Source organism: Cordyceps militaris (genome assembly GCF_000225605.1).
Source record: "Cordyceps militaris CM01 unplaced genomic scaffold CCM_S00002, whole genome shotgun sequence".
Taxonomy (NCBI): Eukaryota; Fungi; Ascomycota; class Sordariomycetes; order Hypocreales; family Cordycipitaceae; genus Cordyceps; species Cordyceps militaris.
Window position 1 is genome coordinate 1,424,312 of NW_006271970.1, and position 19,530 is coordinate 1,443,841.

The 19,530-nt window shown below is 54.2% G+C and overlaps 5 protein-coding genes across 5 annotated transcripts; all 5 read right to left on the reverse strand.

Annotated features, from left to right (window-relative positions):
• Nucleotides 1–297: 297 nt before the first annotated feature.
• CCM_02379 (uncharacterized protein) lies at nucleotides 298–1,611 on the reverse strand (the record flags this gene model as incomplete). Its single annotated transcript, XM_006667531.1, has 1 exon — nucleotides 298–1,611. The coding sequence occupies one exon, from the start codon at nucleotides 1,609–1,611 to the stop codon at nucleotides 298–300; it is 1,314 nt and encodes a 437-aa protein (XP_006667594.1).
• A 1,081-nt stretch (nucleotides 1,612–2,692) lies between these two features.
• On the reverse strand, nucleotides 2,693–5,434 carry CCM_02380 (uncharacterized protein; the record flags this gene model as incomplete). The annotated part of the gene is made up of 1 exon (XM_006667532.1): nucleotides 2,693–5,434. One exon carries the CDS (start codon nucleotides 5,432–5,434, stop codon nucleotides 2,693–2,695), a length of 2,742 nt encoding a protein of 913 aa, XP_006667595.1.
• A 1,735-nt stretch (nucleotides 5,435–7,169) lies between these two features.
• On the reverse strand, nucleotides 7,170–10,453 carry CCM_02381 (misfolded glycoproteins degradation protein Yos9, putative; the record flags this gene model as incomplete). The annotated part of the gene is made up of 3 exons (XM_006667533.1): nucleotides 7,170–7,602; nucleotides 8,713–10,262; nucleotides 10,355–10,453. 3 exons carry the CDS (start codon nucleotides 10,451–10,453, stop codon nucleotides 7,170–7,172), a joined length of 2,082 nt encoding a protein of 693 aa, XP_006667596.1.
• A 414-nt stretch (nucleotides 10,454–10,867) lies between these two features.
• On the reverse strand, nucleotides 10,868–12,974 carry CCM_02382 (NOL1/NOP2/Sun domain family; the record flags this gene model as incomplete). Its single annotated transcript, XM_006667534.1, has 2 exons — nucleotides 10,868–12,700; nucleotides 12,774–12,974. The coding sequence occupies 2 exons, from the start codon at nucleotides 12,972–12,974 to the stop codon at nucleotides 10,868–10,870; spliced, it is 2,034 nt and encodes a 677-aa protein (XP_006667597.1).
• Nucleotides 12,975–13,547: 573 nt separating this feature from the next.
• On the reverse strand, nucleotides 13,548–15,428 carry CCM_02383 (WSC domain protein; the record flags this gene model as incomplete). Its single annotated transcript, XM_006667535.1, has 1 exon — nucleotides 13,548–15,428. One exon carries the CDS (start codon nucleotides 15,426–15,428, stop codon nucleotides 13,548–13,550), a length of 1,881 nt encoding a protein of 626 aa, XP_006667598.1.
• Between the last annotated feature and the right edge of the window lie 4,102 nt (nucleotides 15,429–19,530).

The window sequence follows — 19,530 nt, forward strand, 5'->3', positions numbered from 1 at the left end:
CAGTCTTAAAGTGCTTACATATCAAAAAATCAAGTCGTCTTCGTCCACGCCATCGGAATATTTACAAAAACATGTGCCCCGGCTCTGGGGCATCTCGGCTACTTGGCTCAGCATCTGCCATGCTTGTCGCAATTCATCGTAGAACCGTTACGCCCTTCTATGGTCGTATATTGTAGGGGCAAACACAGTCGCAACCGCCTTCGCCCCAAAGGTTCTACATTCGTCCACGGGCGACAGAACCGGGCAGGGAAACCCGCTTAGCATGCGTGTCGGTTTTGGCACCATCCTGTCCTCCTTTCAATCGTGCGTCGACGCCATTTTTCGACGCTCAAAGCTAAAATTCCACACCTCTGCAAGTCGAGTGCCCTCGGAGGACTGCTTCAGGCCTACATGTTGCATCACGCTGGGTTCCAGGGCCCATTTGGCTAGGTCGTTTTGGTCTGCGTGGCCCTCGAGCATCATGTCGCCGGGAAAGTCGTAAGGTGGATCGCGAAGAAGCGAATGGAAGATGGGCAGGTGTCGTTTGGGAATCACCAGACCCTGCGCGCAGCAGCCATAACGTGGCATCTCGCGGATACCAGGCTGCGGAACCGGATTCACGCGCTTCATGGATATGCGCCCGCCGAGGAAGACGAGGGCAATGACTGCCGGTAGCCAGAGCCCAATCACCAACGCCGACAGATGGTTAAACTTTTGCAAGTGTCGTTGTGACTGAGCCCACTTGGAGCCGGGGTCCTCTTTGCTCATGAGGGCCGAGTAGCCCGACGGTGCGACGAAACGCCGGCGCTGTCGTCGGCGAAGGTAAAAGAAGCCTAAAATAAAGGCAGTATAGATGAGAAAGATAACCTCGGCGTAGGTCGCCCATTCCTCTGCGTTCCAGCCCATAAAGATCTCCGAGTAGAACAAGCGAAGGTACACCCAGTCCTTGTGGGAATGCTGCGTCTTGAGTTCGAGGCGCGCGACGCCCTCGAGAAATTTGCGGTACCAGTCGGGCGAAGTCACAATGTCGTCCTCGATAAACGCAAAATACGGCGCGCCGCGATCTCGACACGTCTCGACTAGAACAGAGTGATCAAGACGCATATTCTCAACGCGTCCCTCGCCCCGCGGCTGGCCGTCCGGGCGGTTATCAAAGGGTATGGTGCGGTAGCCCGGCAGCGCCGAGTGATCCTTGCCGGGCTGCTCATAGACGAGGACCTCGTCGACGAGGCTCGTCAGCCAGGGCTGGCCGTAGGCAAAGTGCTCAGCGGGCGCCTTGTCGGCGAGTAGCACAATGATGTGGACCGAGGCGCGCTCGGCGGGCATGAGGCTGTCGACGAGGCCGCCGACGGTGCGTGCGAGGAAGCCCTCCGTGGTGCGGTTGATGCTGGGGACGCCGACGCAGAGGATCTCGTCGCGGTGGTCGGGCGGGCGCGCGGCGGCGACGCGCGTCTCGTTGGCCAGGAAGGCGTCGATGGCGAGGCCGCGCAGCGCCGAGTAGCGCTGCGCGTACGCGGCGGCCTGGTTGTAGAAGATGGAGGATGGGTCGTCAAACGAGTTCTGGCTGCACCACAGCAGCGCGGCGAGCCAGAGCAGCCAAAAAGCCGCATTGGCTCGGCTGACGAGGCCCATGAGCTTGGCGGCGCGACGACAGGGTGTGGGTTGAGGCGGCCAGAGGGGAAGGGACCTACAACAGAGGCGAGACTGGCGGGCGAGGCGAGATGCCGCTCATAGCGAGCGAGGTGATGGAGGAGGACGAGGGGATGCGGGAGAAGAGCTAACGCGCTGTGTGGACAAGTTAGGTAAGAATAAATAAGTAAGGTTACCCTAGAGAGTAATGCGGGCACGGGTAGCGCTTCCTCGTAGGCGTCAACGCGCTGGCGCTCCTCGCTTATAAGGACTCATCGCGGCATGTTAGAGAAGAAGCGAGGATACTATGTATGCGGCTCGACGAACTGAAGTAGATGGATTGTAGTCTACTTGCTGGATATATAAAGAACTCTCGTGAAGCAGATGGTTTGCTTTCCGAGGAGTGGTTACACAGGATGGACCTGACGGAGGTAAGGTTTTAAGACTTGTACTAGTACATACCATCACCACTAACCACCAGAACACAACCATAAACACAAGTAACCACTAACCTAAGCACCTAATAACTAACCAGAATACGGGCGAAGTCAAGAGCTCCGACGGCAACTTTTATTTCTGTTCGAATCTATGCGGGAGATGTGTGTACATGAGCGTCCTTGACGCCCCACGTCATGTATAGGTAGTGTATAAGCCACAGAGCTTTACAGCACGAGTCTGTGTAGGACTTGTATTAGACTCCAACAAGAGTTTGCATTCTGTTAATAATCCGACACCAATCTGACAGCATGGAAAGAATACTATGGAAAACAAACCGGGTCTCCTTGCTCTGATCCTATCCTGGATAATGGTGACGCAAAATGATAATGTTCCTATCCTGGATAACGGTAATGCAAAATGATAATGGAAAAGAAATGCTCAAACAATGATATTGATAACAAAATTTTGTACCTAACGATGATGAAGACAAACGCCCTTCCTTGGTGCTGTTACAGCCAGATAAAAAAGAGCTTTGACGCTAATGATGTTCTTGAGTGATGAATGCTCGGATAATGAGGTACTAGATAAAAAAATGTTGCTTGTGGAAGCGCTGAAAATGTACTCTGTATTGTATGCTTTGTTATACTCATGCCTTGTTGCGCGAAAAGCCAGGCAGCCACTTGCGCCGCGTCCCCATCGTCGACTGCGAATGAGGGATGCTGTGCTGAGACATGGCGTCGGCCGCCGGGAGCGACTGGCCATCGGTCGGTATGGCCGGCGCTGCCGGCGCACCGCCATCGTATGCGACGGCCAAGACGGAGCTACGCCGGGCCGCATGTCGTGGGTTGTTGAGCATAATCGGTGGGGGTGTAGCCCCGGTGCGGTCGCAGTCCTGCGCGGCGGCACTGCTGCGCGATGCCCATCCTGATGATGAAGCTGTTTCTGTCTCTTGCGCACCGGTAAAGCAATCGGGCTTGGCGGGCGAGGACGCAGCTGGCGGCCCGCCACTACCGGGGAGGGAGCGTCGGAAGAGACCCTTGAGGCCGGCGCGAGGGCCCTGCTGCCACGAGATGGGCGGATGCTGTTGGTTGGTGCTAGCGGTGCTATTGCCTCGCTTGTGTTCGCTCTGGACGGGTGTGCGAGTGCTGGATCGGAGATCAGCCGCGTCGCTATTGCGGCGGTTCCGGGCTGCTTCGGCGTCGGCGGCGGATGGCGGCGGCGGCTGCCATGTGCCCTCAGTGGCGAGCGGCTTGTCAACCGTGGGCATGGCCGAGGCGGACCGTCCCTGGCTGTGCAGGCTGGAGCGTCTGTCAGGAGGCGGCGGAGGCGGCAGGTTAGGCGACAGTAGAGCCTCCCGCAAGGACAGCAAGTCGTGCATGTAGTCTGTGCCGGGCATGGCGCCGAGCCTCTGCTTAGGGTCGAAGAGGGAGCTGGCGGCCCAGCCGCCGTTGGCCATGCTCGTCGGGAAACCGAAGAGGTCTGGAGAAGCACGGTCCACGGTCTTGGGAGCTTTGCCGCTCTCGCGCATCCAGATGTCTAGGCTAGACTGTAGCGACTTGGTGTCTGAGTCGTCACTGTCCCAGGAGTGGTTACGCTTGTGAGAAATTGTCGTATCGCCAGCTGAGCGTGGTCGGGGGATGTTCTTGGCGCCGTACGGATCGTAGCTAGGCATTGGGTCGGCGTCAGGCCGCGGATTGCGTGCGTTGCGAGGGGCTTCCTTTTGCGATAGAGACACGCCGCCGCTTTGTTCCGTGCCCTGAAGCTCTCGCGTTTGCCTTGACTCGTTTGACGAGATTCTTTGTCTCTCGTTTGATGTTTGGTGACGCACAGAGAGGTCGTCGTTGGAGTTCTTGTACCGTTGCAATGTCGACGATGAGATGGTATCTGGCGTCGGTGGCATTGTTTGGTCATTTAGGCGAACACCGCCAGTGTCCGTCACTACTTTCCTCAGTGCAGCTCTCTTTTCCTCCTTGATGGATCGGCGGGCAGGTGAGCCGTGTCCACTAGTACGGTGTTGGCTGCCAGATTCCTTACTGCGCACGATGTGGTGAGGGGGAGCATCTGCTGCGCCAGGGCGCGGTCCAGGGTCCCTTCTCTCCAGCTGCCGCAGCGATGAGTCGTAGCTCAACCCATCCTTGACGGGCTTTACTGTAGCGGGCCTATAATCTTGTTGGTATCTAGCAGTGAGCAAATGGTTGTTGTTCCCTTGGGCCTTGGGGGGTGATTCTTGTGACATCAGTGGAGAGCTCCCGTCAAAGCCGCTCAGTGCGATGGGCTCATCAAAGTCAGGGACGACGGTTGTATCGCCGCCCTTTTGACCGTATATGCTAACAAAAGAACTCTCGCTGAGAACACTTAGGGTGGGGCTGGCTAAGCCGTTGATCATGGCATTATCAGCTTCCGAGTAGCCGCCGGATACACATCGCAGGCTCATGATGCTAGCGCGGTTTCCAATGTATACGTTTCTCAGATTCTCGGTGGTTGCGTTGTGATCGGATAGGAAGCTGGGCATGCGATTGACAGTGGGCGTCTTGGAGCGATCCTTGAGCTGCGTCAGGTCCACAGCGGACGAGTTGGCTATTGAGTCGTTATACTCTTCGAAAGCCTCGGTTGACGCGTAGAATCCCTGGCTCTCGACGTGCTGGACCATGGAGCGCTCTTTAAGCAGCTGGTCGACCTTGGCTTCGAGCTCAATAATCATACTAACGGCTTCCTCAATGGCCTTGTCACGCTTGTCCAAATCTGACAGCAGCTTTTCCGACAACTTCTGAGCGTCGTGTTGTTCAGCTTCGAGGGCTTCGAGGCGCTCTTCCATCTTGGTCTGTCTCTCGCGGCGATGATATAGTTCGAGTTTCAAGTCAAAGTTTTGTTTGTGGAGGGAGGAGACGGCCTGCTCCATCTCTTTAAGGCCCAGGCCCTTTTTCTTGGCCGGCTCCATGCCGGCGCTGGACTGTGGCCGTTGGGGCTCATAGTCGGAAGATCTGAATGATCTATCGTTGACAGCGCGGCCGAGGTCGACGGAGGCGCTCAGATCGAGATTATGTCGTGACGAGGTAGAGGAGCCAAGCTTCTCGCTTTCAGCTCTGCGTTCTTTTTGCAGCTTCTCCTGCAGGAAGGTCGACATGGTGGGAGGGCGGGTGAGTTCGCCGCTGGCCTCGCGGGACAGCTGGGGTGTGGCTCGGGAGCTCGATCGCGGCGATGCTGCGGCAGCGGTGGAGTGGAATCGCTGAGGGTGGGAAAAGGACTGGGCAGGCGAAGCGGGCTGCATGTGCGAGGTGTTGGAGCTGCTCACGCTGCGGGTGTTGCTGCCGATGGTAGAGGCGCGCGAGGGAGCACGCGGATACGGGGGTCGTGGACGCTGGCCAGACTGGGACAGGGACGGGTCCATTATGTGAGTTGTGTCCAGGTAGTTATTTGGGCACAGGAGGAGCGGATCGACTGAGGGCGGCAGCACAGCGGCGTAGTGGATCAATAGGAGGCGAGAATAACAGAGACTGGCTATGCCATGGAATGCAGATGTGCAGTCGAGCAGGATGCAGATGGGTCAGACAGGGCTTGCAGAGGAGCAGGGGCGCATGTCGGACGCAGCAAGCAGCTGTCAATGTTGATATGGTTGCGGATCTCTGCGCCTGCGCGGAGACGAGCCCATGCGACAAAGAAGATTGATTTGGCGGTTGTTTTTGTTTGTTTCGGAGGGTGGATGTTGGTAGCTAGGGGCGGCGACGTTGGGCACGCAATGGTGATAGTGGGCGGGGGGGCTATTGTTGGAAGCGAGGATAATTATAGACCTATGATTTCGAGCGGATACGGGACGATTGACGAGGAAAGGATCCGAGGTGTTTGAAACCCAGGCGGTGGTTATGAGGGCGAGGCGAAGCGGATATTCGAAGAAGGGAGGAATCGCGGCGTGAGACAGGCGGAAGAAGTGGTTGTACCAGAGCAACGGAAGCAGGCGACTTGGTCTCGTTTGGAGGGTGGGGTGAGACGAAATAATAGAATAAAGAAATAAAGACAGGAAGAATGCAGAATAAAAAAAAGGGCGACTGTGTTGACGGGTGGTGTGGTTTGTTGCGCCAGGGATGAAGCTTGCTGTGCGTTTGTATGTACGGAGTACAGTTGGTTTTTGTGGCGCACCGTTGGGCTGCTGTGGTGGTGTGGGCAGGCGGGTGCGTTGCCTGTAATGAACGACCTCTGACCCAACGGGAGCAGAAAACGTTAGGGCTGATAAGGGGCGCAACGTGGTTCAATATTGACAAGGAGAAATAACTAGAAGATAATATGAAATCGAAAAAGGAGGGAGGGAGAGGAGGAGAGAGGAAGAGAAAAAAAAGGCAAGGATAATAATGTAAACTGTGGTGTGGGCATGAAAGTGCAGGGGTCATGAAAAGAAAAGAAAATAGACTAAAAATAAAATAGTGATGATAGAAATCGATTAAAAATTTGGGATGGCTGGGAACCTCCTTGGTTTGGTGAGGTGGTGATGACAGCTGCTGGAACTCTGATTTTCAGAGAGGTGCAGCACAACGGGGAAAGCGCTGCGGGGGCGCAGCGGCCCGTCCAAGCCAGCCAGTCCCAGGGTTAGCTTCAAGCCAGCTAGTGGGGACCCAGCAGTCCCAGCCAACTTGCCAGGCACAAAGTCGACCCAGGTGCTTGGGCACTAAAAATAAAGAGGGCCTGGAATACTGGCGCTGTCCAGCCTGACCGGGGCTCCTCGCCGATGGCTTCTCGGCTTCTGCAACCACTGTAACTGGAGTCATCCGTACATTAGGTACATCTCAGACATTACCTACCTGTAGTTGGCGTCAACGAAAACTCGTCAATCTGGCGGTCAGCCAAACATGTCGAGAGTGCTAACTCGAGAGTGCTAACCACATCTTGTATATAATCATCCCTTAGTATTTGATTCTTTCTTTTCAACCTGCTCTCTGCTGCTTCGGCCTCCTCTATTCGCATTCAACCTTTTCACCACTAGTGCCATGGCCCGTTGTCATATCCTTGCCTCTCCCATTCACCCTGTTTCAGGAATCACTTATTGACAAAAATCAAAATACGCCACCGCAGCTTATCAGTATCTGAAAATCATGAGTTAGCGCAACCCCAGTCGTCATTTGTTTCTCAGTCGACTACCGAGTACGCCTCAGTTGACCAACAACGTCTCTAGTGGCTACCTCCACGTCGTCTTTCCATCGCTCTGCATGGCTGTGGTGACCCTTTTCCATGAAGCCTCGGCCATAGCCATGCACGTGGTCCCGTAGTCGGGGAATCTCTCCCAAGATCAGGTCCACGAAGCGGTCCATGGTCCAGAGCTCCCCTCTCTCGATGCCTGCCACTGAAAATTGAACCATCTCGAGCACACCATGACCGGACTCGTCAGATGTCTCCGAGTCAAGGCCAACGCTAGGAATAAACGTCGGCCACAACCGCACCGCTGCCATGTTTGGACCCAGGTCCTCATATGTTTTCAAGAACGAGGCGGTGGTTCTTTTGCACATGGTATGGTCCTGCGCTTCCAGCAGCTTCCTCGACTCCGACGCATTGAAAGCGTATTCAAAGAAGCTGCGATGTCCAGCTTTGCATCCATTTCTGGGTTCTCCAAACCAAAAGTTCCTGGGCTGTCGATGAGCTGTTGCTCGAAGCTCGGGGATTCGATCCTTCAGTGTATCGACGATTCATAAAATCGCGACGACTCAACTACCTAGATATAACCCCGCACCCCACAACACTTTACAAGCGCTATAGTGGATTATGTATCATGAACTCTTCTAAATTAATATGCTTGGGTAAGTCTATAGTGAGTTTTCAAGATGATTCTTCGTTTCATGTCAAACGCCGTTCCTCGAATCGATGCCGCGGCAACTGCGGCAATGGAAGATGCTGCCAATCAAGGTTGCACCAATAATGAATGGGTCATCAGGGGTTGGTTACTACTACTAAACTTTACTTTGCACTGCATATTTCAATTTAGTTACAGTGCCAACAGAGCTGCTGACCTGATGTGCTATCCACATTACAACTTTGGCTTGACTTGACATATAGACACCCTTTGAGCAAGAAGCTCTCTAATCAATTTTCTGTCCGTGCCGTCTCTCAACCAGGACTGTGCATGCAACTATTTTCGAGTCAGCCAACGTCTGTATCCCAGTCTGTCAAAGCGTCCTCGTCCCACAGTACCTACGTACCTATGGCATCTGGATACGACGGCAACGTTGTATTTCTCAACCACAGCTTCAGCACCAGCATCAGTTTCCCACAGCACCACAATCCTCAACCCGCCTCTTCCCTTTTCCCTTGAAATGAAAAAAAAAAAAAGCAATCATTCAGCCACACACAACTCTGGCCAATGCCGTGCATCTCCACCCGCACCGCCGACACGGGACCCAATCACGGCCCGTTTCATCTTTCCGGGGAAGAAACCCGCCCCGCCGCCCGCCACCAAATTCCACTCATAATTATTAAAAAAGGACTGGAGCTTGTTGATGAATGGAGAAACTCCTCTTTATTACAGATACCATCGTGTTTTGCTACCATTACAGTCTAATTTGTACTAGAATTTGTACTCCAAACAGTTGCAGGACAAGTCGCAGGGCAATAAGAAAAGAACGTATAAGGCTGAACAACGCCACGAGTCTGCCAGTCCAGCGGATATACTTGTAATACTTGGCGTACTAGAGCTCATCTCTGTAGAATATCTCCTGGCTGCCTTCCTCCTCCCCAATATCTTCGTTGGGGACCTCTCCTCCTGCTTCTTCTACCTCTTGTGTCAGAGGTGCAGGCCTATTGTGCCCGTCGCCCTTGACTTGCGTCTTCTTCTCCTTCTTGGCCTTTTCCTTACTCGTGGTCCGTTTCTGCTTCGCTTGCATCTTCGCCTTCTTCTCCACCGCCTCATCTCCGTCCCCGTCTTCGTCAATGTAGCCCTTGAGCTCGCGCACGCCTGCCAGACCGGACTCGGACACCTCCAGCCTCCACCCGTTGTCACCCGCCAGCTTCTGAACCTGCGCAGCCATGTCCTTGACTGTTTCCGGATCAATTTCCAGCTTCTTTAGCTCCTCGCGCGACAGCGACTCCACCGCGCCGCCGTCTTGGACGCTGGCGCCCTGAGCGACAATGACCTGCAGCTTGGGCTCCTGCGCAAGACCCGTCGTCATGAAGCTTCGTGGTGGCGTTAGCTTAAAAGGCGCTCGGCCTGCCTCGTCTCCCACCGACAATATGCTGCGCGAACCAACCGTGATATCACCGACTACAGCTCGCTTGCCCTTGAATTTGCCCCCTGTGTCTCGCAAAAGCTCCTTCAGTGCCGTGGCCGCTGCCGCCGCGACAGCTTCTGCGCCTCCGACAGGTTCGCCAGTCTCCTCCTTGTCATTGTCTTCTAGAGTCTCAGGAATATCCGAGTTCGAATCCAACAAGAGCGATGGTTCGTCAGACACCAAGTTGCAGGTGATGGTATTGGCTTGCGTCGGCTCGGGAGGCAAAAACGCAGCGTCATTGCATAGTCGCGGGGTATCAACCACCATGACGTAGGCGCAAATTGTCACCTCCTTGATCCAGCTGATCTTATCAGCCTGGAGTCCGGGAACGCAGTGGTATTGAACCTCAATCGTGCGCTCTCGTTCCGTTAGGTCGCAGATCGTGCCGCCCTCGAGCTTCTGCACCAAGAACCTCTGCTTGCCTTTTTCTTGAATCTCGGCCGGGATCAGGTCCATCTCGCTGTCCATGGTAGCCTGGTCCGTGCTCCGCGACTGTGATGGTATCCTGGGCACCCTGCCAAGCACGTACTCTGGTGAGTGCAGGTCGCGCTTCGGCGGCTGGCCCTTAGGACTGCTCGCCAGCGCGTGGTACTGCACAATCTCCGTATTTCTGCAAAACGAGTAGCTCCACCACCCTGAGACGTAGTATAGGCATGTTTCCTCGAGGTCAGCGATGAGCTCCCATCCACTAGCTACGGCACGGCTTTCCTCGCGTGCCTCCTCTGCCTTGGCCAGCTCCGTCGCCGTCTTGTTCTCGGCCGGCGAGGGCTCAATGACGGGTATTGAGCAGATTGCTCGGTAGTCTCCCATGTTGATCATTTCGTATGTGTATAGTGGTGGCTCGTCATCGTCCTTGCCGTGCCCGCTGGCGGCCGAGGTCGGTTGCGACTTTTCTGTATGTTGAGCCGAGTGTTGGACGAGCAAGTTCGCGTCGTTTTCGGAAATTACAGTTTTCCCAAAGACGACTTCAAACTAAATCGTTGCAACAAGACATTTGTTAGTGCGCCACCCGATCCCTTGATATGGTCGTTGTTGCCGCTGGACTGGCCCACAGCTGGACATACCTCTGGATGCGCCAGGACATCCTCATGGATGCTAAAACTATGAGGCTTGGCTTCGCAGAGACTGGATACCGCCAATAATAATAGATTCGCTCGGCGCATCGTGCCGCAATGTTCTCGTCGGCGTCACATAGAGCCGCGGTGGGCAATAATGTTGTTTGAAAGTTGATGATGGATGATGGCAGATCCGGACCTGGCAGGACACATGTGCCGTAATCCACTGTGAGTGGGCCGCCGTGCCATCGTCACCGCGGGGCCCGATGTTTTGCCGCGCCAACACCGTGAGCAGATGCACTTTAAGCAACAAAGGAAAATAAAATGGTAAAAATACGTACTGCGTGCGATAGCAGAGTATCGACTTTCCTCCACGCTTTATGTGTTTTATTTCAGGTTGTGGTTGCACCGTGCCGTCCGCTCACGCGACAAAGATGTGAACAGCAAGGTTGACCACGAAATCATCCATTATGTGCTCGCTGAACCCGAAATGCAAGTCTTTACATGTTGTAGTCCGTAGAATTAATCATCGAATCCACTCCAGTCTTCTGTGTCCTCATTTCCGTCTTTATCATCATCATGCTCCCCACCATCCCTGCTACTATCAGTATCCTGGCTCTCCTCCTCCTCATCCTCGTCCTCTCCGCTATCCTCATCCTCCTCATCAGTTTCCCTCACCACCACCAGATCCCCCGGCTGACTTTTTCTCTTCAAAAACGGCATCCCATCATCGTCCCGAAGAATCCGGCCCGCCTTGTCCCTCACATACGACTCGTCCGGGTCCATCTCGGCCGCCTCCTCCTCCTCGTCTTCATCCTCATCTTCATCTTCGTCGTCATCCTCATCTTCATCCTCGTCTTCCGCTTCGCTCTCGTCCCTCGGTAGCAACGCGACCGGCCTGCCCGTCTTTTTCAGGTACGGCATCCCAGTCATGTCCCGCATAATCAGGCCGCTCTCGTCCCTCAGGTACGGCCCATCCGGGTCCGTCTCCTCGTCTTGGCTGCCATCCCTCACGAACCCGGCCACAAAGAAGCCCATGACGCCGTGTCCGTCGCCCTTGTAGGAGCGAATACAGGCATCGGCCACTTCGGAATCCCCGCCGCAGCTCTCGCTAAGTCCGCGCACCGGCCAATCGCGCATGCCCCGTATTTGCTCGGAGCGCCTCATGATGCGCCAACCGCGTCTCTGGGCAAGGTCGGATCCGAGCACCTTCATGACCACGTCTTCGTTTTCCTGCGAGTGTATCGAGCAGGTCGAATATGTCACCTTTTTTGCGGCCGGGAATGTGAGCGCATGCAATAGAATCTTGAGCTGAAATCCAGAAAGAGCCTGTAGTCGTGCCTCGAGGTCCTTTTCAGAGTCGACAACTGTTTCGTTGCCTTCATCATCAATCATGACGCTGTTCTGGTGGGCTTCTATGTCGTCCAATTTTCTCTTTTTGCTCAATTCCTCCTTTCCATCAGTCGCCTTCCCCTTCGCTTTGTCCATCTTGCCGGATGCCAAGGCCGGTGACGCCTCTGGTACATGCAGCTCCGGCATGGTGTCGCGGCCCACGATACCGCTACCCGAGCAACTCGGATCCAATAGAAGCGCACCTACCTTGGCAAACTGCGTCCCCGTCGGGTCGACCTGGCAAAAGTCCTGCCCAAAGCCAACCCTCGTCCAGCCCTGGGAACCGGCAATCTTGACCATTTTCGTCAGGGTCTGCGAGCGACGCTTGTCCTTTTCAAACGCAAAAATCTTTTGGGCATCTGACGTCTCAAAATCGGGCCTCCTGGCATGGCAAATAGCGGCCAAGTGCGTCGTCTTGTTGCCCGGTGCTGCACAGCCATCTACGATGTCACCATCCTCGGGGAGCGGATCGAGGAGGTAGGCAGGAAAGCAGGAGGCCTTGTCTTGGAAGATGATTTTGCCGGATAGGTAAGCTTCCGTCTTCGACAAGTCAATGCCGTGCGTAATGGCCACGAGATTGGGAATGTGCGGGTCGATGAGGATCCGGCGTTGCTTGACACCCGTGGGCGTCGTAGACGGCGCGAGAACCTCCTGAATAGTGGTCACTTGGTCGTAGCCCTTGAAGGTGGTCTTGAGCTGGTCCTCTATCGTGGTTTTAATGCTGTTAATGCGAACCCAGCGCGGAATCTGCGCCTCCTCACCGGCGGCCGCGCGATCAACCTGCTCCTTGAGAGCCTCCATCGTTGGCGCCTTGCGACGCAGCCTCGCGCGTGTGAGTTCTGACGTCAATCGCGCCTTGTGCTTCTCAATAGTTACTCTCAGACCATGAGTTTTGGGAAGAGCAACGCCGCCCTTTGCTAATAACAAGTCATGCGCCAGCAGAAGCGAAAGAATGGGTGTGAGCTTCAAGAAAATTAGCCGACAGTCTTCTTTGCCGCTGATCCGCGAAAGGTTGTTCTAGCGGGAGAATTCTTACTTTTTTCTCTATTGATAAGATTTCCGAGGCATCAATGACTTCTTTCAGCACCAGACTCCATTTAGAGGTTTCAAATACGAGAGCGTAAAGTTGGCCCGGTGTTGACTTGATGTTGCGGCGCCCGAAAATCCTCGACTTGAGACTGCCGCCCTCGGTGGAGGAGGCAACCAGTATCTCGGCGGCTTCGTGGTAGAGGGACATTGCACAGCTGACTACTGCCCTAAGAAAAATCGACGAGGAGCAGTGAAGCGGTAACAAGGTGAGGTGCACAGGCGATGACAATGGATGAAATGAGTGTCAGTAGCACCAGGCACTGAAAACTTAATGAATGCAATTAGCCGTGCTGGCCCCACACCGCACCGGGCAGCAGCCGTGTAAGTCACAACCGTCCTTCACCAAGATAAACTACATGGCATAACACATCTGATAAATGCGGGAAAAAGTGCAATTGCTAAATCTTCTATATACCCGCCAATGGCCCCCATACAATGCCATGCTAAAAATCTTGTGTCCAAAAATGCCCAGAGAGCTCGTCTTAGCTTGGGTCAACAACCCAAGTGACGCAGAAGAATAAGTCATAAGTGTCATAGTACAATGCGAACGTCAAATTTTTGAACCTTCAAAATTGTACGTGCCATTGCTCCAATGAGCAATCGAGAATCCAATTTTGTATTTATTGCCCAAATCCACAATAAATCAATATCCAAGATGAAGATCAGAGATGTGTCACAACACATGTCATTGCCGTACTGTAGCCAATGAACACGTTCTCGTTTAGAAACGGCCAGAGCGGCGCTTCATGTGATCGTGCATGTGGCGGCGGCGCTGGGAGTTCTTCATGCTGACCTCACCAGTCTCGCTGTAGACAGACAAAGCCCAGCTGCCACCGCACATGGACGAGGCATTGTCCTCACAGGCGGCGTTGCAAGCGGACTCTTCGAGGCGCTCCGAGCTCTCGAGCTCGTTGCCACAGTAGCACTGACCACCGTACTCGGTACCGGCGGCGGAGAAGCCAAGCTTCTTGCACTCAGCGACGCACTTCTCATTGCTCATGCTGCCGATGTTAGGGCGAACCTTGCCATTGAGCGCGCGGTTCGAAGTGTCCTTGAAGCAGCCAGCATACTTGAAGCCGCCAACATCAGCGCCAGCGCCGCTGGTGCTGGTGCTGGCAGGGGCGCTGCCGGTGACGGTGACAGTCCTGTAAATGGTGTGTACAGTCGCGGGCTTGCACTGGTCAGAGCTAACAGGTGCGCCGGAGAGGGTGGGCGAAGGGGCACCGCTGGTTTGAGACGACGCACTCGACTTGATAGGAGAGCCAGACTCGGAGGGGGAAGTGGGCTTGGGAGTTGCCTCAGAAGTCTTAGGGGGCTCGGTAGCAGAGGAAGCGGGGGCCGAAGAGGCGGGGGCCGAAGAGGCAGGAGCAGAGGAAGCAGGAGCAGAGGAAGCAGGAGCAGAAGAGGCAGGGGCCGAAGAGGCAGGGGCAGAAGACGCGCTGCTGCTGGGACCAGCAGCGGCGCTGGAAGACTGGCCTTGGCTAGGCTGGGGAGACTGACCACCATCGCCGGCGCCATACGACCATCCAGTAAGGGGGTTGTTTCCAGGCAGGTTAGGCATGGTGCCAACGACCGTTTCAGCGACGGGCGACTCAATGGTGCACTCATCCTTGTTCTGACCGTAAAAGAGGCCGGCGCAGTTTTCCATACCAGAGGTGCCAGTATCACAAGTGTCGATGATGTGCTGAAGAAGGGGCTCATCCCAGCCGGACATGAAGTCGGCGTGCAGGCTGTAACCGGTGGTATCACCGTTGGCAAGGACAAAAGGCTGCTGGCCCTTGCCCTGCTCCCAGCGTCCAGAGAAAGCAGGTGTGTTCCAGTACGCCTCAAAGAAGATGTGAGGGACGTGAATCCAACCCTTGGGGCAGTCAGCCTTGCCGTTGTTGTCCTGGGGCCAGGCCATGTTGTTCTTGTAGTCGGTCAGGCCGGCCTGAGGGTTGTAACAAGAGGGGAAGTGAACATCGGCACGGAGGGGCGAGGCATAGCCGTCGCATTCGACATCAGGGAAGCCGACACCCTCTCCCTTGTTTTGGGGGTCCTGCATGCCGGCCATGAGGCCCTTGGAGTTGACGGGCCAGCCAGGTCGGTCTAGGTCCTTGCGAGGGCAGGTCCACTTGATACCGTTGACGGGGCCCTTGGAAGGGTCAAAGTTTGATTTGGCGCCGGCCGTGGGAGGTGAGCGGGTAGTGGGATCGCCAGTGAACATCTGCAGGCCCATGGGGAACGCCTTGATATCGTCGTTGGTGGCTTCGAAGAAGTAGTAGACATTGGCGTAGAAGAGCTCGACGGACTCGAGATTGCCGGATTTGGGGTCCTTGAAGTAGAGCGAGGGGAACCAGTAGTTGGAGTTGTCGCCCTTGACCTTTGCAGTACTGCACTTTGAGTTTTTGAGATCCTCTCCAGTGGATGAAAGACCAAAGCCGCTTCCGCCGAGAACATGGTGAACGTGAGACGAGGGTTTGCCGGGGGTAACAATGGGATCGGCGCGAGCAATGGTGAGCTGCTTGTTGGTGAAGTGGAGGACAGCAAAGGTACGCTTGTCCTTGGCGGCGGCGGTGACGCTCAGGAGAGACGTCAAAGCGGCGACGGTGGTGAACTTCATTGTGACTGATATTCGAGAGTGGCAGAGCAGAAATGCGAGAGTTGTTGGACGTGTGAGTCGGGAGACAAGGGTTTCGGGAGGATAGGTTGGTGTTACCGGAGCATCAAAAAAGGAAGAATGACAAGAGAGAAAGATAGCAAGCGGTAAGTCTATCGAGAAGAAGAGAAGAAGCTGGGCGAGGACGAATCACACGGACTGGCGTGCGAGGGGTGACGCAGAAAGGAGAGTAACAAACAGCGAGTTGGCTGCTTGGAAAAGAGTCGAGGGGAAGAGGCAAAAAAAGGAGGGTAAGTGTCCAGCAGCTTGTCACGGAAAGGAGGGTGGTGAGGGAAGGAAAGAAATGCAACGAAGAAACGGTTGAAGGAAAAGTCAAGAAGAAGAAAAAAAAGAAAAAGACCGTGATTGGGAGGGGGGGAGGTGAGTATTAAAAAAGGGAACCGCGCGCAGTGGCTGGTGGGGGAAGGAGGCGGCTCAGAGGGCTGCTCAGAGGCTAGAGCGGGTTGGCTGTGAGCTGTGAATGAATGGATGCAAGCAAGCTGCAGAACACTGACACGAGATGCAGGGGTGACTTTTTGGGTGACTGGTGTGTTTAAGAATCGGAGAATGCTGCAGCTTTTATTCTGGTAATTCTAGTATATTTCCTTTTTCCTCTCGACGGAGAGCTGCCCATCAAGACTGCGGGCTGCCGATATTGCAGTCGGGGTTGTGTTTGGTCCTTGATACTCAAACTTGCTGGGTACATACCTACCTAGTATGATTATTTTGGCGCCGGGCGCTGCAAACAACTCTTTTCATAGTAACTATCAAGCCTCGTCTCGTTCCATTTTTTACAGGGTAACGATTCCGTCGCGGTCAACGACGATCCATCGATGATGAGAGGGGGGGGGGACATTTATTCGAGACAAGCCAACTCGGGACTGGACGAATTTCATCAATGCCCATCGTGGAGGAGCAAGCAAGGCCCTCTTTTGCTCCGTTTGTTTCGTTTCCTGTGCATGAATATGTGTGCTGTTCAAGGGCACCACTCCTACAGTAGGTAGGTATGTACTGGGTTGGTCGCACACGCGCGCTCTCGTGGGGACATGCACGGGCTCGCCCACGCAAAGCCCTCTTCTCGCTCTTCTCGTCCATTCTCCTCATCCCTTGTTCTTGTTCTTGCAATCGCCAACGAGGCACATTGGCATCCTGATTGGTCGACCAGTTCAACGCACTAGGGCCACCATGGACGGTCGGTCCAGGGGCAGGGCCATGGTGCGACGATGCTGCTGACTTGCAGAGCCCAAGACTAACCGGAATCTAGCCTCATCGCGCCGAGATGGTGCCTGGTACCTGGCGTCAGGTGCTGCGGCAGATTTCCGCACCGCCTTTTGACAGGTGGTTGTTCGGTTGTCGGTGGAAAGCCACTTTATGCCGCACGTACGAGTACATGGAGCGAGTCCACTGACAATTCAACCTAGCGAGTTGAGAGAAACAAAATAACAAAATAGTTTAATCCAACTAATATAATAATAATCCATCTCGAACTCGGAACTCGTCAAGACAAAAAAGAAAGACCCGATCTGAAACAAGGGTTGCCGCCCACAGCTGGCCCACTGATCCGGCCCAGCGCCAAAAAAAACCTTCCAGGGGTCGGGCGAGGACATAACATGGCTGTCCTACTACAAATTACACGACAGCGGAATTGTAGCCAAGCCCCAAAGATACTACGAGCTGAATGGGATTGGCTTGCATTTCATCACTCTGTAACTCCGGAGGACAGCTGAAAACCGAAATAAAAAATTCTCACCCTGTCTCTCCTGTCCAGGCTGTCTTGGACAGATCCGCTAGCCAAGATGACATGTTATGCATTATGCGTTCCTGAACACTGCATAAGCAAACGCTAAATCGACATATGATCCAAGTATGGGGGTCATCTTGGTTTTTTCCTCTCGTCTGACTGGCCCTTTCTGGCCCTTCCTTATCCATGGCCCCAATTCCGCCGTCTTCTTCCTCTTCTTGGGCGAGCCACACCAGACGGTTGGGTAATGGTGCCCATGAAACACGCTAACTGTGGCTCTGGAATTGTTGGTGGCTGTTTTTGGGTTTGTGCCCAGGGCCAGAAAAATGGAAGAGAAAAAAAACGAAATCCCCCCCTGCCCCTTGCTTGTTCCATTGTTTCCCTCCCATTGTTTGCCCCCTGCTAACTATCGGCATTGTTGGCTTCTGATGTCCGTGTCCGCTGTCATGATTCAAATACCCTGGTAGATTCATGAATAAAAAGGCCTTCGCTGCTCTCGGCCCCGGCAGCCCGGATCCTCACAGCACAGCTGCCCCCCAATTCAGGCTGCGTGGCGGGCTTGCTTCGCTCTTGGACCTCGTTGTGTTACGCTGTCATCACCACCACCAGCCCGTTTTCTTTGTTCTTTCCACGTCAATATATCTTCGCTACAACATGAAACCATACAGCGCCTCATCTGCATCCCTCATCAACTCATCACTCCACGCCTCGCCTCCCTCTCTTTTCCACATTTCCTGGTGAGCTCGCTCAGCCCATGTCTTTCATTGTGCAACGCGCAAATGTGGAAATGAATGCACCTGGTCAAATAAATACTGCGGCATTATTCCTCTTTCCTGCCTTGCTCGTCACAGCCGTCACATCCCTCCCTATCTACGGATTACCGATAACCTCCTTGCCTCCCTATTACAGATGGTCTTGCACGTACCACTACGCGCCACTGCGACACCCACCACCATGTTGCTCCCAACTCGCCGCTTCTTGTTTGTTTGAAACACTTGACACCTCTCACACATTTCAGCTCCTTCGTCTTCGCCTGCTCCTCCAATCAATAGCCGCTGCATCCCAACTACCAAAAGTCTTCCTGCCCGAGCATATCGCCAACCCAAACAAACAACAACATACCACTGCATGCCCGTGCAGCTTCTCGTCATTGCATCCACCAGAGATGATCATCGGTATCGAATACTCTCGATCACGTTAATTCGCACTCTTGGCTGCTGTCCTTACTCCGTGCTATGCTACACATTGTAGTGCAAGGTGCTTCCCCAAACAAATACTTCGCTCCAAGCTGCATGAGTGCCTGTCCAACACTACCAGCGACGTCACACACTTGAGCCAGTTCCGCAGCTGTAATCCAATACTCCGACCAGTACAGAGTCGATAGATCATCTTGGCGAGGAAATCCCCATGTTTGTATCCTTCTGGTGGTTGTCCCGCGTCCCGGTACCGACAGTGAGTATCCCGAGTATCTTGCCACGCAGACATCACACTGTGCACGTTTCCTGGTGACGTACTTCGATCCCCGACCATGCTCCCTCCCAGTATCACGCACTCGTCATTTTCTTACCCAAGCACGGCAACCTGGTAGCCGTGTCTGCATCGCTTTGACCGTATGTGTCACTCTTCTCCTGTAGTCGCATTTTGCTTCACCTCCACCTCCAACAACCAGCGCACACTCTGCCCAGGCTTTGCCGAATCGACCATCAAAGCACCAAGCAGCAGTCGAGGCGCCAAACCACCGAACCGTAGAAAAATATATTCACGTACTATTAAGCTGACAGCTAGTCTGCACTATATCTCTTTACACGAGATATACCCGCTCGCCACTTGAACAGGGTAGCTGTGCAGAAGAGATCCAAATTATACGCCACCTGTACGAGATCGGCATATACTGTAATGCATATTAATAGCTACAGGTATACCGAGGCCCTCAATTATATCCCGCCTTTTCATCGGGAAGCATCGGCGGCCTTCCCGTGGTCATCCCTCCCATCCCTCCTCCACCAAGGGATCAGCAATGTGCAGCACTTACGCCCAAAAAAAAGTGCAGCATCAAGACCTCTGGCACTTGGATAAGCCCCCCAGGATCGAGTGCATGTTGCGACGAAAAGTCCATTCAATGTATATGAGCTAGATATGCGGAGCAGTGATGCTTCTCCCATCTTAGTCAAGCTGAGTCTGTAATAGGGTATATAGATAAAGTAGAAAGAATGAGAACAAGAATTCCGAGTGCCCAAAAATATCACAAACCGCCCTCCACGCCAACCCCAGCATGCTGCTGCCATATTATATCGTTACCATTGCCCCCCCCGTCTCTTTGAATCC